Source organism: Podarcis pityusensis (genome assembly GCF_964106645.2).
Source record: "Podarcis pityusensis genome assembly, chromosome: 13".
NCBI lineage: Eukaryota > Metazoa > Chordata > Lepidosauria > Squamata > Lacertidae > Podarcis > Podarcis pityusensis.
This window is the reverse complement of record NC_138038.1, coordinates 39453080-39469826: the sequence shown is the minus strand read 5'-3', so window position 1 is coordinate 39469826 and position 16747 is coordinate 39453080. Positions and strand designations below refer to the sequence as shown.

The 16747-nt window shown below is 51.0% G+C and overlaps 1 protein-coding gene across 2 annotated transcripts; it reads right to left on the bottom strand.

Moving 5' to 3' along the window:
• Nucleotides 1-4663: 4663 nt before the first annotated feature.
• ARMC5 (armadillo repeat containing 5) lies at nucleotides 4664-14750 on the bottom strand. Of its 2 annotated transcripts, none has more exons than XM_080977657.1 (6): nucleotides 14219-14750; nucleotides 12416-12523; nucleotides 10276-11113; nucleotides 8127-9403; nucleotides 6903-7035; nucleotides 4664-6456 (listed from the first exon to the last, which is right to left on the bottom strand). In XM_080977657.1, exons 1-6 carry the CDS (start codon nucleotides 14556-14558, stop codon nucleotides 5664-5666), a joined length of 3489 nt encoding a protein of 1162 aa, XP_080833783.1. In that variant the 5' UTR covers nucleotides 14559-14750; the 3' UTR covers nucleotides 4664-5663. The 2 variants fall into 2 exon arrangements, with proteins under 2 accessions (XP_080833783.1, XP_080833784.1); XM_080977658.1 differs by lacking the exon at nucleotides 14219-14750 and adding an exon at nucleotides 13536-14119.
• Between the last annotated feature and the right edge of the window lie 1997 nt (nucleotides 14751-16747).

Sequence of the window (16747 nt, the reverse complement as noted above, 5' to 3'; positions counted from 1 at the left end):
TTCTGAGGGGTCTTGTCTTTTGAGCAGGGGGTTGGGGGGGCTGGATTCTCTTGCAGGAAAGTTAATAGCGGGCTAGAACCGCAGGGTGGGAGCCTGGGGATGGAAGAGAAGAGAATATAAGCACCTTCTGGGAAAGGGAAGTAAGGCCTAGTGAGGGGAGGCAGTTGCTGAGGGCTCCTGGCACCGCTGTGGAGCATGAGACAGCAAGGCCCCCAGTTTTGGACGTGGTAAAGAAGAGGCAATAACTTTTTAAGCTACTTGATTTTAGATTTTTACCTGAGCTCCTGTGGTTTTCAGCCTCAGGGGCTAAAATGACTTAACTGGCCTTGGGATACTTTGCTTTACCCCCTTGGCTTTTGAGGGGAGCCTTTGCTGCTGTGCCTCAGGCGGCAGAACATCTTGGACCAGCTCGGCAAAGATGTGGGGTGGCAGCTGCTCAAAGCTAAGAGAGCTGCTTGGCCATTTAGGAGACTCCTTCTGAAGAGGTCCAGCCTATTGCTCCTGCCAGCTGGCTTCTTTTAGGGAGCGGAATGAGATGAGGCTTATGCAGAACCCTGCGCGGCATGGATATTATGGAGTAAAACAGTAAGAACCGGAAAAGGTGTGAACTTTGGAGAAAAGTTATCAATTGGATTTTGAACACTGGGAAGAAAGCCTGGCAGCTAAGCATGTATAACATCCATATTCTCCCTTTCTCTCTCAACACACAGTCTGCACTGTACATTTAAAGCAGTATTGTATCACTTTAAAATAGTCATGTCTTCCCCCAAAGAATCATGGGAAGTGTAGTCAGGGGCATACCTAAGGTTAGCTAGGTTGCTCCTCATCAAGCGTTTAGGCCAGGATTCCTCAAACTCAGCCCTCCAGATGTTTGAGACTACAATTCCCATCATCCCTGACCACTGGTCCTGCTAGCTAGGGGCCATGGGAGTTGTAGGCCAGAAACATCTGGAGGGCCAAGTTTGAGGTTCAGGCCGAGGAGGAGAAAAAATCACACCTCTCCTCTCTGGCTCCGAGTGGCTAGGAGCCCACCCACCCATTTGCTCACTCCTCCTGGGCCACTGGGCACATGTCCTTGCCAAGGGCACAAGGGAGCCTAGGTATGACTCTACGCATTGTCTGTTAAGGGTCCGGAGAATTTTTTGGAGACCCAACTTCTTCCCAGAGAGCTACAATTCTCTGTTCTCTGGGAAGAGGGATTGGCTGTTAAACCACCCTGAGAGTTGTAGCGGGGAACAGGGTCTCACAACAATTTTGAGCAACCTTAACAAACTACAGTTCCCAGGTGGAAACTGTGGTTTAAAGTTGTATGATCTTGCTTTAAACATATAGTGCAGATGAGGCCATAGATGGGTGCATAGGGGCCAACTCCTAAGGGCCATGGGGGCTTTGGCCCCTACAATAAAATATTTGAGGGGGCTGGGCCCCCACAAAGTTGATGAGCACTCCCGTTCAACTGGTGTGTGCGCAATGTGTCATGCGATCGATTATGTGGGGCGGGGCTTACCTGGTCCCCCACAATATTTTATTCAAGTTGGCACTGCGCCTACACATGCACACAGGGTGGTCTACTAACTTTCCAGTATCATTTCAAGTTCTGATGAGGCCCAGGAATTCACAAGATTCCAGGTGCCAAAACGGGGAAAGAGATGTACAACTTCCAAGTCCAGCTGAGGTCATGAGGTCTTTGGACAGAAATGGGTTTTGGCTACGCTGCAGCTGTTATTCATGATGGGGTGAGGACGGAATCTAATACCTTGTGCCAAATGAGATTATTTAATTCAGAGGATGTTTATAGGACTGAGGAAACACGGGGTGTAAATGGTGCAAGCCAGAAAAAAAGTTGCTGAGAGCGAGAGAACTCCGATATGTAATAAACGTACCTGAATGTTAAATCAGGGCTGGATTGTTAAAAGCTTTGGTGGAGGTGGGCTTTTGACCATAACAATTCTGGGGTACCCATAAGGTTTGATGGCTTAAGGACTGGGGGAGGGGGACATTTGGAGCAGTCTGTAAGAAGAGGGTATGCTAATGAGAGCGAGAGTTGTGATTAGGCATGGGAGCTCAGAGCCCAGAAGTCCCTGCTTCATATCACCTCAGTTTTGTTCCGATAGGTAAATGGTTAGGATGGAGGGCTACCCCTTTTCCCACAGTCCATGGCTCAGTAGCAGAACACATGCTTTGCTTGTGCCTCCAAGGTCAGATGCAGCAGGCCTGTGAATATGAGCTGCTGAGAACAGCAGGAAGAGCAGTGCTCTGGCATCCTGTTGACCACTGGGCAAGACGGGATACTGGCCTGATCCCACCAAGCCATTCCTGGTTCTTAGATTACTCAATAGACAGGACCCGGTACAGGCAAGCTTCCTAGGCAGTTATGAGTGAATTTGTCAGGCCAAAAGGGTTATTGATTTTTATCTGCCTGTTGACAGACCTTCTACATCACATCTAGTTGCAGCCCTAGGCAAGCCAGTTAAGACTGAGCCCTGCCCCCAACTGAAATAGGATTTTAAAAATCCTAATTTACAAGCGTATTGATGTACTTTGAAAGCACCCTACGAGTTGTAAGCATGCGTGTGTTAAAATGGGCTGTCACAATCCTACATGATTTTGCCGTGCAATGGTTTGTTGTTTTGAATTGCAGACTGTATAGTATTTTGGGGATCGGGCTGTGCTTACAAGGTTTAGGACTTGCTGAATTTTCTAGGATAGAGGGGACATTTTTGAAGTGAACACTTTGTAAGAGACTTTTTCGCAAGGTATGGTCTCAGCCCTCCTGAAAGTGGCCTGCTCACAGTGTGGGCTTTTTCAGATGAATGCTTTTTCAGCACCATAATGGCGGCATTTTTTCATCTCCGCCAAGCTAAGCAGTTGGCCCCTTATCTGTCTCGCCCTGACCTAGCCACTGTGATCCACGCGACGGTCACCTCCAGACTGGATTATTGTAACTCGCTCTACGTGGGGCTGCCCTTGAGACTGACCCAGAAACTCCAGCGGGTGCAGAATGCCGCGGCGAGACTCCTTATGGGGTCTTTGCTGCGAGATCACATTCATCCGGTACTATACCAGCTGCATTGGCTCCCGGTGGAGTACAGGATCAGGTTTAAGGTGCTGGTTTTAACCTTTAAAGCCCTATACGGCCTAGGACCCTCGTACCTACGGGACTGCCTCTCCTGGTATGCCCCACAGAGGAACCTACAGTCTGCAAATAAAAACATCCTGAAGGTCCCAGGCCTCAGAGAGGTTAGGCTGGCCTCAACTAGAGCCAGGGCTTTCTCGGCCGCGGCTCCAATCTGGTGGAACGCTCTGTCACAAGAGACTAGGGCCCTGCGGGACCTGACATCTTTCCGCAAGGCCTGCAAGACAGAGTTGTTCCACCAGGCCTTTGGTCAGGGCCCAGCCTGACTCCCTCCTCTGGCAACCTGCACAGAATTTTGCTTAACGGTTGCCATTAATTTGATTTTAATTAATTTTTATAATGAAATGTTTTTAGAATGTTGGATTATTTGATTGTTGTTAGCTGCCCTGAGCCCGGCTTCGGCTGGGGAGGGCGGGATATAAATAAAATTTATTATTATTATTATTATTATAAAAACTCTCCACCCAGGTTGAAACACTCAAGAGCGTAATGGGCTTGTGCCAAGAGAAGAGCCAGGCACAGGAGGAATTCGGGAAGGAAAACAAGCCCTGGAACACTCAGCCCGGTTTGCTTCTGCACCAGATATGTTGAGACTGCATGATGGCTGCGTGATGAACAAGGGCTGCCACCTTTAGTGTTACGCCCAGCTCCTCTGCCTTCTACAGCAACCAATCATGCAGAAATTAAGCAGGTGACTGTTTTCTTGGCATAGAGATAGAATTATAGGAAATGCTTCTCACATGCTGAGGAACTGGAGCATGACCAGAAAATAACATTAAAAAAACGAAGTCCTTACAAAACTTCAAATCATCCACACAGTATTCCAAGAGGGAAGGAGCAGCGTACCTCTGCTGCATCTCCCAGCTGTGATTTTACACCATAACCTCAGCGGCAGGGTTACGTATGCTAGCGGTCAGCTTCCAGCACCCAATAAACGCCATGGAAAAAACAGATGACAGCCAACCCTTCAAAAACAACAATGATACGGGACAGAAAATGGGACCCAGAAAGAACCCACTGAGGAAGGCGCTCCCTCCCAGCCCATCCTAGACGAACAGGCTCTATAGTAATCAGGCTCTCAGGAAGTGGTTTATCCCTCCTCTTCGCCAGTTCTCCAGACCATCTGGAAGCAGTTATAAGCAGGCGTTTCCTGTCCTTGGCGTGGAAAGGAGGTGGGGAGGGGAGGAACGGGGGCTAAGAGGCCTGGCATCACAGGGCATGCAAGTGTAAATCCAAAATCCCACCCCTCAAGAGCTTGCTCAATGGCCAGAGAACTCTATTGTGCAGACCAGACACATTTTATCCCTTGTGCCAAAAATCCTCCATTGGATGACACTGAAAAATCCCTCCGACCCATTAAGAGTGGGGTTAATGGTGAGAGACTCATTGTGGGGGTCTGGAACAACTGGTTTGTTTGCAGAAGGCTGGCTCAAAAATGGGTCGCAGCCAATTTTGCAGCAACAAGGGTTGGTCACCTCCCATTTGTTCACTCACAGAAATAAGCTGAGGCCAGGTAGACACTCCGAGTACCTCTTTGATGTCTGTATTTCTCTATGTACAATAGCTTATATGCAATATAGTTCCATCTATACAAATGGGCCAGACTCCTCTCAGTGCTTCCACGTGTCCTGGAGAGAAGCACCTTGATATCCTGCAAATTCCTTCCACTACTTGGTGGCATCAATTCTTTTGCTGCCCCCCCCCCATCTCTGTGAGATGGCTCATCTTTCTTCAGTTATACATTCATGCCCTTTTAACATCTCCTCCCAAGACTAGGATCAATCCCAGGAGCAGCTGCCATCAGAACGACACTCTCAGAAATGTTGTATTTTTCAATCTGGGGTCCCTTTCTGATACGCTATCAGAAAGGGATCCTGCCCACTTTGAACATACTGCCATGCCCAAGATCACATTGAGGCTGGCCGTTCTTTGTTTTTTAAGTGCTCTTGACAGAAACCCTCCTCAAAAGGGGCTATTGTTGCATCCAAGCGGAAACTGACACCTGGTTCCTCCACCTTTCATCTTAATCAGGTGTGGAGAACCTCTGGCACTCCTGTCACTAAACTACAATGCCCACCATCCCTCAGCAAGAGTGGTCAGCGGCCAAGGATGATGGGAGTTGTAGTTCAGCAACATCTGGAGGGCCAAAAGTTCCCCACATCTGATTTAAAACCTCCCCCATGCCTTTTGGGTGGCAGCGTTCCCCTGGCCCTCTTCCTCCCTCCCTCCATTCTTTTCCACCCTCATGCAGTCACCTCCACCAACCTTACGCACACAACCACTCTGTCAAGTGGGGCGCTCACTGCCACATCACTGCCCCACACGCTTCCCCACTCCAGAAGTTGACCCTTTGACTGCTGTGAGGCCATTCTTTTGAGTCTCACCCTATTTATTCTCCTAGCACTCCTTCTGTCATCATACTTGGGTTTCCACTATAAAGCCAATATTTCGGTTATGTGTGTGCATGTGTGCGTGAGAGAGAAAAGGGGGGTGGAACAGGGCAGGAGGAGACAGAGCTGTAAATCCTTCAGCCCAGCTGGACCTCAGCACCAGAGCCCCACGGGGACTCCATCACCACCCTGAGCAGCTCCTCAGCCAACCTGCTGGGATTCCCAACAGATTGGAGAAGCTTGGCCAACACCGCGGCTTGGCGGGTGGGCCTTGCCACGTCCTGGAGAGTGTAAGCAGCACATTTCTGAAGCAAGCGGGGCCGGTTCTGCCGTTCAGCCAAGCAATACACCTGGCCTAGAGTCTCGGGGCGCAGGAAGTCCCGGCACACGGCGTCATCAACCAGGGACTGGAGCTCGGGGAGGAGATACTGCTCGGCAACCGTGAGGATTTCTTCGGCTAAAGCGAAGGGGACCGAAACCCCCAGCACCGAGCAGGGTTTGCCGCGGCAGCCATGGAGGAAGTGTGCGAGAGCCAGGAAGGGCTCGGGAGACACACCGCCCAGCCTCACGGTGGTGTGGCACGACTCTGCAAACCCTGTGCTCAGCATGGCACAGAAGACCTCGGAGGCTTCGCTGATGACCTGGCGCACGGCGGGCACCCGGGTGCCAGAGTCCAGCTGGAAATACAAGTCGGCCTTGCCTTCGTCCATGAAGCGGCAATAAGAGCAAGGGGGCGGGGAGTCCAGGCGCGGCCTCTTGGAGGCAGGAGGGGACGGCGAGGGAAGACTTGTGGCTTGGGAGCCCAGGAGGAGGGAGAGGGAATCCAAGGCGTAGAAAACAAGGCAGGGATCAGGGTCCCGCACCAGGGCACCTAACAGGAGACGCAGGCCAGAGTGGTCCAGCAGAAGTTTCCGGCAAAGGGAATCCTTCCTATGGGAGACAAAGAGAAAACCGCTTTGCATCCTCAGTACCTTTCGTTAGATCCCAACTCTCCCCTTCTATTAGCTGAAAAATGAGAATTGTAAAATATCAGACCCCCAACATTAGCACACACTTTCCTCTTTCCTCAGTCTCCACACTTTTCGCTTCTTCCAAAAATAAATCTCTCATACACTCTTTTGAGTGCCTTGTGGTTCATGTGGTGAGGAGTAATATACTTTTTTTTTCATAGTTTCACTGTCCATACCCCCAAATTTCTGAATCTGGGGCTAAATAAAACCCTGAGGTCACTCTGTCCCAGCCCGGTGGCTGCTCCTCATTCAAGATAGCCGCCACCATTTTGGTAGCCACATGAGGAAACTGCAACCACGTGAGGAAGTAAATCCTTTTTATCCCCTTCTCTTCACACCAGTTTGACAGAGCAATGTCAGACCTACCTGCAGATAAGCGGAAGGGCGAGCGCACAGGCCACCTGATCGGTTTCGGAGCCCGACAGCAGCATGTGGGTGAGAACACCCACTCCATAAGGGGACTCCGCTTGCACACAAAGGTTCATCAGCAGCGTCTCTCCTGGTGGGAAGGGGAAGAATGGGTCAGAAATGCGTTCAACAAACAGTGCCTCCGTTTGATGCGGCATCTGCATCAACTCTGAAGGGAGCCAGCCCACTTTTTGGCATCTGCCCTGCCCCCAACTGCCCAGTCAGCCTTTTCTGTATCGCAAGAGCTGCAGTCCCCCCACAATTTATTTCATGCTCCATTTTATGTCTGCAAAACATGTGGGAAGCAAAAAGTCTCTCTCTGATCTGAAGCCTCAACCCCAGCCTACGTCAGCTGGGGTGAGGTGGAGGGGACTTCAATTACGCAGCGGTGAGGGGAAAAGTGGTTTTATACACTACCATAAGGGCTCTCCTTAGGGTCGCTTTACACGTTCCAACACTGAAAACCACTTCAGAGGCAAAGGCCTGCTGAGCATCAGCTAACAGCATGGCCTGTGGCAAAGACAGACTAGGAACCACAGTATCCCAACAAACCAACTGGCTTTCCAATGAGCCAAAGACCCACTAAAGTGAGACACCACAGCATCTTCAACAGGAGAATACCCGGTTCAGAAGCCCTCTTTAATATGAGGAACTCAAAAAAATAAACTATGCAGGCTTGAATTCTAATATCCTAGAACAGAGGTTCTCAAATCATCCTTTTTGGTGGTCTCCTTTTGGGTGCTCCACAGAAAGGTTGTGGAATATCAATACTTCGCCCTCAACTCCCAATCCCTGGGATAGCTCAGTTGGTAGAGCATGAGACTCTCAGGGTTGTGGGTTTGAGCCCCATGTTGAGCAAAAAGATCCTTGCACTGCAGGGGGTTGGACTAGAAGACCCTTGTGGTCCCTTCAAACTCTACAATTATATGGTTTATTTTTCTGATGAGCCAAGCTAGACTTCCCTGAACTCTGTTCAAAAGCTCCCAACACATCCATTGCACTAGAAAGGCACTATCAAATGCCAACTGTAGTGAGAGTTGTGCATTTGATGTACAGGACCAAAAAAAAGGGGGGGGGTATTAAGTGGCCTTTTGAGATCTCCAGAAATTTTAAATTTACTAGTGGGGGGAAAGTTTAAGAACCGCTACGCTGGAATGCAGAGATAACAGAAAATCCACACACCAAGTTCCTTGAACCTCCTGGCGTCGTGCTCCCCGGCATCCAGGCTTCTTGGCTCCACCTCTTCCCCCTCTTCCTCGGCAGTAACAGCCGCCGCCACCTGCTCAGGCGACACGCCAAGGATCAGCCAGGCATGGATGAGCGAAGCGCCGTAGGAACGCACAAAGGCCTCCAGGCAAGTGGGGTTGCAGGTGAGGCGATGCAGCAGCCGGAGGCAGCGAGAGGAGGGGACGGGGCTTCTGGTGATGTAGCCCAGCAGCCCTTGCAAGGTGGCTGGTGTCACCAAGCTGCGGCTGGGATCCTCCGCCTGGGAAAAGCGGGAAAGGAGCAGCAGGACGGGGGCCTCGGGGGCATGGAGCTCTCTGTCGCCCCCGTGTGGAGAGAGGGAGAGCGGCAGGGCTAGGGAGAGCAGTGGGGACGGAGTCTCGCCAGCAGGACGTGATGCTTGAGGAGGTGGCGCCTGCTCAGACGTTGACCGGAACTTGGCACGGCGTTTCCAGCAGGACGTAGGTGTCCTGTGCTCATCGGGAGAACTTGAGAGGCTCTGAATGCTCAGCTTTGGGGAGCTGGCCTCCTCGCTGGCTGGCGATTTGGCAATGGACCTGGGGGACAGTTGGCTTTGGTCACTCTTGCTCGGAATCAACGCCATTGCAGCCAAGTGCGAGTTACTGGTCCCAGGTTCATTTTGGTCCGTTGTCAAAGCAACCCAGGTCGACTGTTCCGTATCTTCACCTGGTTTCGATGGATTCGTCAGCAACGAATTTGGGGCTGCCCCTGAGGACAATGAATGGGGCAGCTTCAACACGTCCTGTCCAGGGAGTCCTTTCTTTGGACTGGCTAGATCTTCCTCTTCTGATTTCATCAGCAGCCCCTTCTGCTGCTTACTTATCTCAACCATTTCCAGCTCCTTGATCTCCTCTGAATCTGGCACCTCCAAACAGAGACTTCCAGGTTTGTCGAACACAGGTGATGCCACTGGGCACAGGCTCTGCTGTGGATATGCTCCATCTCCCTCCGCTGGGTTGAAGGTCTCGGTAGAACTTGGCTGACATGCAAGGGGCAAATCCAGTAATGGAGAGTTTAAGAAATCAGGGGATTCGGCCCGGGACTGGGTTTTTACTCCAGATACGGCATGGCAGGGCCCATGGGGTTCATCTTGCAGCTCTTGGTTGGGGCTGACACATCCTTGGACATCCAGTTCAGAAAGGGTGGTGTCGGGGGACCACTGTGGAGAAAGGTCTCCTGGGCTGGCAATGTAGCCTTCAGAAAGAAGCCAGGATCTGCAGAGTGGATAGAAGGAAATGCACAGATATAAGGGATGAAGTACAAAAGCGATTGTAGAGTTTGGGGCGGGCAGTGGGGAGGGAATCACATGACCATGTGGCATGTGGTTGGTAGCCATTAGCGGGTGCGAAGTGTTGGAGAAGAGTGCATGTATCAGCTTCTTGCCCACAGCAAGCGGACTACAGGCATCTGTTGTTGTGTGGATGACTCCGCTTTTGGCAGCCAGCTGCAAAATACTGCAAGCATCTGCACGTACAGCTGTGCGGTGGCACATGCTTGCCAGAGCCTGGGATCGAACACTGCAGGCTCCCGCTACTGCTACCACACGGCCAAACGATGGCACAATAGGACATGGAAGCAAAATGCAAAGAACATCTGGTGGCAGCAACCACAGCCACCCTCAATAGCACAACAATCCTGGGGAACAAAGCAAGCACAGGACACAGAACCCTAAGAAACTCTAGCCCCGTTTAAAAGCAAAACTATTGTTTAGTTTTCCAACCTGTGTTTCCAGCGAAGAAAAGTTTGAAAACAAGCTAAAAGTGATTCCACAGAGCTGGAAATGGTTGGAGTAGGGCAACATCCCTGTCCAGCTCCTTTGACCCCTAACAGTCCACTAGCCCCCAATCTTGACACCTTTGCTTCTTTCCATCTTCCACGGCCTGGGTAAAAATTTAGAAAAAGCTACACATTTAGATGTGACTAATTTGCACAAGACATTCCAAATAGGGTTTGTTTTGCTTTGCTGGTACAGAACTGGCATGTTCTGGGTATATACTTCGCTCACCATAAAAAACCCTGTTTTGAAAGGACATCACCTCTTTCAACCCTTGCATAAAACAATCCCCTAGCTCAAGACATTCTTTACCTGAGGCTCTGAAAGCTGGAAGACTCTGCTCCAGGCGTGGCCTGCTCCCCACGACGCCCCTCTGCAGGTAGGTCAAAAGAAGCTGCATCCCTCTCATCTACCAGGTCGTCCTCCTCCTCTTCCTCCTCTTCCTTCCGGCCTCTCCATTGGCCCAGCGCTGCCAGCCTCCCAACCAGCAAAGGCACAAGCCCTCCAGCCTGCAGCACCTCCAGGGCCTCCTCATCATAGAAAAAGGCCACAAAGGCCACCACCACACGATCGTGGGAGGAGCTGTGGCCCTGGTCCCGCAGCAGGGACAGCAGCAGCTCCAGCCCCCCGGCTTCTCGGACCCGGCTTCTATTGATTGCCTCTCGGCACAGCAGACACAAAGCTTTCACCAGAGGATGGAGGGCCATGCCAGGTGCCCCGGCCCTCTGGCGTTGCCGGATCTCCCCCACCAGCACCTCCACTCCGCCAGCATTGCCCACAGCTGGCCTCAGCATGCCCTGCAGACAGAGGTTGGACAGGGCCACCAGAGCAGTCTCCCGCACTGCCCGCTTCTCGTGGCTAGTCAAGGACATGAGGGTTGCCACGCCGCCCGCCAAGCTGAGCTGCTGCGCGCAGTCGCGGCTGCAACCCTTCGTCAGCTCCAGGAGGGCGCGCACGGCAGCTGCAACAAGGGCGGCGTCATCCAAGGAGGAAGCCAAGCGCTCGGCAATGGAGCGCACCACCCCCTGCTGGACCAGCACAAGGCGATGCGCAGGCGTGTCAGCCAGGTAGCGCACTGCCCTGATCACACTCTGCAAGCACTCTCTGTCCTGGGAGGTGGTGAGGACCTGCACCAGCGGGGGCACTGCTCCTGTAATGGGAGATTTTTTTGGGTGGCGGGGTGGGGGAGAGAATGGAAGAAAAAGAAAGCCAAGTTATAGAGTCTCATATATTACAATTTCTCTACGGTTTGCTAGCAAACGTCCAAGCCCCTCCAACTGGCCTGCCAAGTCTCAGCACCATCTCTCTCCACAACCACCCCCATCTTTTTCTGCTACTCTCAGCAGCTGCTGCAATGAAGGTGCTGTGAGCAGCAGATGCAGAGGACCTTAAAGGGAAGTAGCCACTTCCCAGGCAATTTTATCAAGGAAATTTGCCAGACCCTTCCAGGCTACTAGAAAAACACGTGGGTGATTTTTTAGCAGAGATGGGTGTCCACCTTACCCCCAGCTCCGCAGAAGGGAGAAAGAAGAAAAGGGTTCTGTGGCCACATCCTTTTCTTCCGAGAGGGCTGCCACAGATTCCAAAGCAACCCCTCCATCTGCATCTAAGTTTTTGAAGTTTATATGAACGTCTGCACTTGAATCCAAACACAAAGTTATGCGGAAATTTCACCCAAATCACGGCAAAATTCCCACCCCTCCTCTGTCCCAGATAAATGAGGGTGGGGAGAGAGATACACAGAGAGAATTAAAACAAGTCTCCAACACGAAATACGTTCCCCCACCAATTTTACCTAGGCTAAAAGAGAAAACTGCTAACATGTTACCTAATTTAACACACAACCTGTTTGTAGTTTATCCAGAAGTGACCAAATGCTCCACACAGATCCCCTATTCATTCTGGAATCCCAGTGCATTCTATCTGGGAATTTTGTAATACATGAAGACTAAATATTTTCAATAACGAGAATAAAGCTTCATGCTTATATAGTGCATTTCAAGCGCTCAGAGTACTTCACAGACATTATTTCAGTAATCTTTACAACAGCTCAGTAAGGTAGGCCAGCATGATCCTGGTATTGCAGAGCAGGTGCCAAGAGTGAGAGAGCAGAAGTTTGCCTGGGGCCACCAAGAGAGGCTATAACTGGGATAAAACTGGGCTATTCCAGCTCAGATTCTTAGCACTCCCCCCCCCCACTATGCTAGTTTTCACCAGGAAGCTTCCGGTTATTAAGATATGGAGGCAATGAGTAATTATATAAACTCATGTCAGTCTAACATGTGGAAATGAGGAGCACCTCATTATGGAGGGGGAAAGTGGGCAGAAAGAGATGCCCTTCCCCCTGTTGAAAAGGGGCAGGAAGTCATAACATATGGACTGGACCCCCACCCAGCCCCTCATGAGCAAACCTGCCCTCCATCCCTACCCAGTGCACCATCCCACTTCCAACCTGCTTCGTGAATGGCCTGGCAGTTTTCTGTGTCTACAGCCAAGTTGCCGAGGGCTCGTGCCGTCCGATTCTGGATGCTTTCTGCAGCAAGCGATCTCAGGATAGTAACTATGGTGGGGGGGGAGCAGGAAGGAAGAGAGATGGAGAATAATGTAGCTGTAAAACCACAAACAACTTTCAGGGGAATAGCTGTGGTAGTCTGTTCCAGTGAAAAGCAACAAGAGTCTTGCGGCACTTTAAAGGCCAGCAGATTTAGCTCTTTTTGCTTTTTTTTTTTTAAAGTTGGGTAAGAACAGCTGTTTAAAGAGAGTAGCATTTTCTGCATGATTCTACCCCCACCCCTTCCATGTAATACAGGCCTTAAGCCCTCAACCAGGAATTATCACATTTCTGCACTCTATATACTGCAGTGCTTACTCTACACTGTAGAGTATTAAAGATTTATAAAAAGGTATGGTCTCTCTTGACAACCAGTGTAAACACTGCTTTCCAAATGCACAAACACACGAGGTCTTGCTACTGCTAGGGGGAACCTCAATATAATCCCAAATCCCCAGGATCGTTGCTAGCTTTTCCTAGAGGGAAAAAGCCAACCACTTCTAGTTTGCATGTGTTCACTCATCTTAAAACAGCCCCACAACCTATGAAGGAACCAAATGGGGTAGAAGCTCAAAAGGAAAACACTGAACTTAAACAAATTGGCATTGGTTTAAGACAGCAGTTTTGCACCGTCCTCCATCGATGGAAAGACGGAGGCTTTGGCATTTACACGTTTAACGGCCAGGTGGCGCTGCCAGCTGCAAAAAGCAAATTACAAGTCCCTGCGCATCCTCAAGCAACTTCCCTTAAAGGCTTAGGCATCTCCTCCCACCGCAGCATTCAAAGGGTCACAAGTCCAACTTGAGCAGCTCAGGATGCCAAGACATGTGCGCATGTTCCAGGCCAATGTCCTTTATTCTTATTACATTTATATCCCACCTTCCTTCCAAGGAGCTGAAGATGGCATGCACGGCTGTCCCCCCACCCCATTTTATCCTCACAACAACCCTGTGAGGCAGAGAGTGACAGGCCCAAGTTATTTTATTTATGTATGTATTCAGTTTGTATACCCTTCACCCACAGATCTCAGGGCGGTTCATCCAATGAGATTTGTGGCTGAGCAGGGATTTGAACCCTGGTATCCCAAGTCCTATTCTGAAACCCAACATCAGTCGGGTGTAGAGGTTAACCAAGGGCGACAGCTCATCACCCTTAGAACTGCACATATGGCTTCAACCCTCCCCAGCCCCACTGGGCACAGCCTAACATTAGCTGTGACTCCTGCCTTGCAGGGGCTTGGACTGGCTGGCCCTTCCAACAGTTCGGCGACTGTGATTTCCACTTGCCAACACTTAACGCCCTTTAAGCACGAGATTTTTTTTAAAAAACCAAAAACTTAAGGAAATCCGAGCTACATCATCTTATTTAACGAGATGGGTGTCACACATGACAGCCCAAACTAAAGGTATTGGAGAAGGCAGAAAGGCCCGAAAAGTGAGCCAAAGCAGCTACTATTCCACGCGAGGATCCAATAATCCTTACAAACTCCGGGGGCGGGACCCCAACCTTTGACAAATCAAGGGGGCCTTGGCAACACAGGCACCCAGGCAATGGGGGGGGGGGCTGGAGGGTTGACTTGGGGGTCTTAGGATCCCACCTGGCGCCCCCCAAAATGTTGCGGGGGGACCAAGACTGCCCCGTCGAGCTCCCCCTTACCCCCAAGGGGGTACCTAGTCCTCCCCCTAAGTGGGGCCCCCCACTTACCGAGGGGCGGGATCCCGCCCAGCTCGCGCACCTGGGTGCGGCTGGCGCCCTCGGTGCAGCAGTTGCCCAGGATGCTGAGGGCGAGGTCCAGGGTGCGTCGCGGCCGAGGGGCGCCGGCCAGGACCCCCAGGAGAGGCGCCAGGCCCCCTCGGCTCCGGAAGCGGGCGATGCCCCCGGCCTCCTTGATGTGCTGCGTCCTGAGGGCCAGCAGGGCCCGGCCGAGGCCCGGCTCGGCGCCCTTCTGCAGCTGGGCCAAGCAGTAGCCCAGGGAGCCCCCCGGGGAGGTGGCCCCGACCCCGGCGCCCCGGGGAGCAGCAGCAGGAGGAGGGGGAGCCGCCATCTTGGGAGAAGCCCCTGCCAAAGCCGGGCGGGGGAGGGGCGGCGGAGACCTTAGAGCGGCCGGACCCCTCGGCTCTGCGGGAACTGTAGTTCGCTCCCCATGAGGACAAAGGTGCGCGGGGGGGGGGGTTCGAAGACTATAGGTCCCGAAGTATAGCCCGAGTCCCCCTCCCGGGCCAAGGGAGGCGCGTTGGGTGACGGGAGTTGTAGTCCCTTTCCCACATCCTAGCTATAGACGTTATAGGGAAAGGTCGGGAGGAAAGACTGCAACTCCCAGAAGGCAACGCGCCACCAAATGGTTGACTCGGAGAGAATGGAGCAAGGCACGACGGGAAAGTAGCCCGGACTGCGCCGCGCGTCGTTTTTGGCGTTCGCAGCCGTCAGTTTTTCTTGTTTTGCTGGGGAGAAATACGCGAAAGTTGTGTTTTGATTGGTCGTTCCGGGCTTCAGATTTAATAAAGTGTTATCTTAAGTGCTTGCATTGGAGCACCGTGGCCTTTGCTCGTTCGATTTAAGTTTTAAAGTATGGTGATGAAACATTGCATCAGCTATGTAGTTAATGGCTTACACACTTAAGACGGAAAGTCAAAGGCGAGGGTTTAAAAAAAACAACAACAACACCGTCCCGGGAATTGTGTACAGTAGTCTAAATTTAGACAGGGAAAGAGAAGACAACAAAGGGAGAGGAGAGTCGCAGAATAAAGTTACGCTCTGGTCACGGGGCTTTATGTGATGGCTTCGATATTTATATTCAGGGTTACCCTTTCCAAGGTGACTTACTATATATTAAACAAAAATTACAATCATGTTACAATTTTTTATTTATTAAATTTCTATCCCACCTTCCAAAGGAAAATAAAAAGTTATAACCAGAAAATCCTCACACATATAACAATATGATAGTGGCGACAAATTAAAATAGCAGAATCAAACAATGCAGTGACCCCCAAAAAGCAGCAAATGTGTATCTATGAGTGTTGGCATCCGTCTGTCTTGGGAGACAATGGAAGAGTGCACCATCGAGGGCAAAGTCAAACCCAAACTGCTGGAGAATTCCAGCGCCTGCTCTGGCTGTTGAGACCAATGAGGGAGAGACATGCTTTATTCCAGCTGTGGCAGATGAAGGCATCCAGTATAACTGATGCAGGTGCACCATGCCATTTCTTCTCTGCTCCTCCGGTGGTCATTGATCCTCTGGTTACTGATGTGGCTATACAACTTGTCTGTCTGCAGGGATTCCCATACAGTGGGGTTAATGTTGCCAGACTTCATGTAACTCTTGCAGACATCTTTGTAATGCAGAGCTGGTTGGTCAACAGGCCTGGTGCTGAGGCCAGCTCCCTGGAAAGCACATCCTTGGAGATCCTGCCATCTTTCATACTATGCACATGACCAAGCCAGTGTAGATGTCACTGAGACAGAAGTGTGAACAAGCAGCGAATGTGGGCTTGAAAGAGCACGTCTTTCTTTGTTTGAGACTCTGTCCTGCCATATGATGCCCAAAATCTTCCTGACACAAAGCATATGAAAGGCACTGAGGCGTCGCTCCTGGCCACTGTAAGTTGCCCACAACCAACTCAACATGCAAGCTTGGTAGATCTTCATCTTGGTATTGATCATTCTCCCAAACCCTTTTGGAGAGGCAAGCCATTGCCATAGCTGCCTTGCCAATTAGCTTGTTCAGCTCAGCGCCAATGGAAAGGTTGCTGGTTATGGTGGAGTCCAGGTAGACAAAATTGTCTATCATCTCAAGCATGTGGTCACCACCACTGATGCATGGAGTGTTGGTGACACCCTGACCCAATACGGTCTGAAAGGCTGATGGTGAGGCCGAACTTCCCACAGGCTTGGGAAGGAGCCTGTCTCTAGTGTCCCATCTATTGTGTCCTTGAGTCTAATACCTCCTGAGGGTGGATTCACAAGCATGGTCTCAGAGGTCAATATTAACCTTGGATCCAAGTGGGCATAGGATTTCAGCCCCTGTAACCCAATTTCCAGTTGGCCATGCCGGTCCATCTACAGTATAGGACAAATGTTTGCCTAAAAGGGAAGCCTCAAAGGATCAACACCCCTACTAATAATTAAACCTCACAGCCCTGCCCAGTGTACTGTGAGAGGCAGCTAAATCCAAGAGAATATGCTTGAAGCCCAAGACAGGCTCTCCTTGGTGGAAGAGGACAAGCCCTTTGA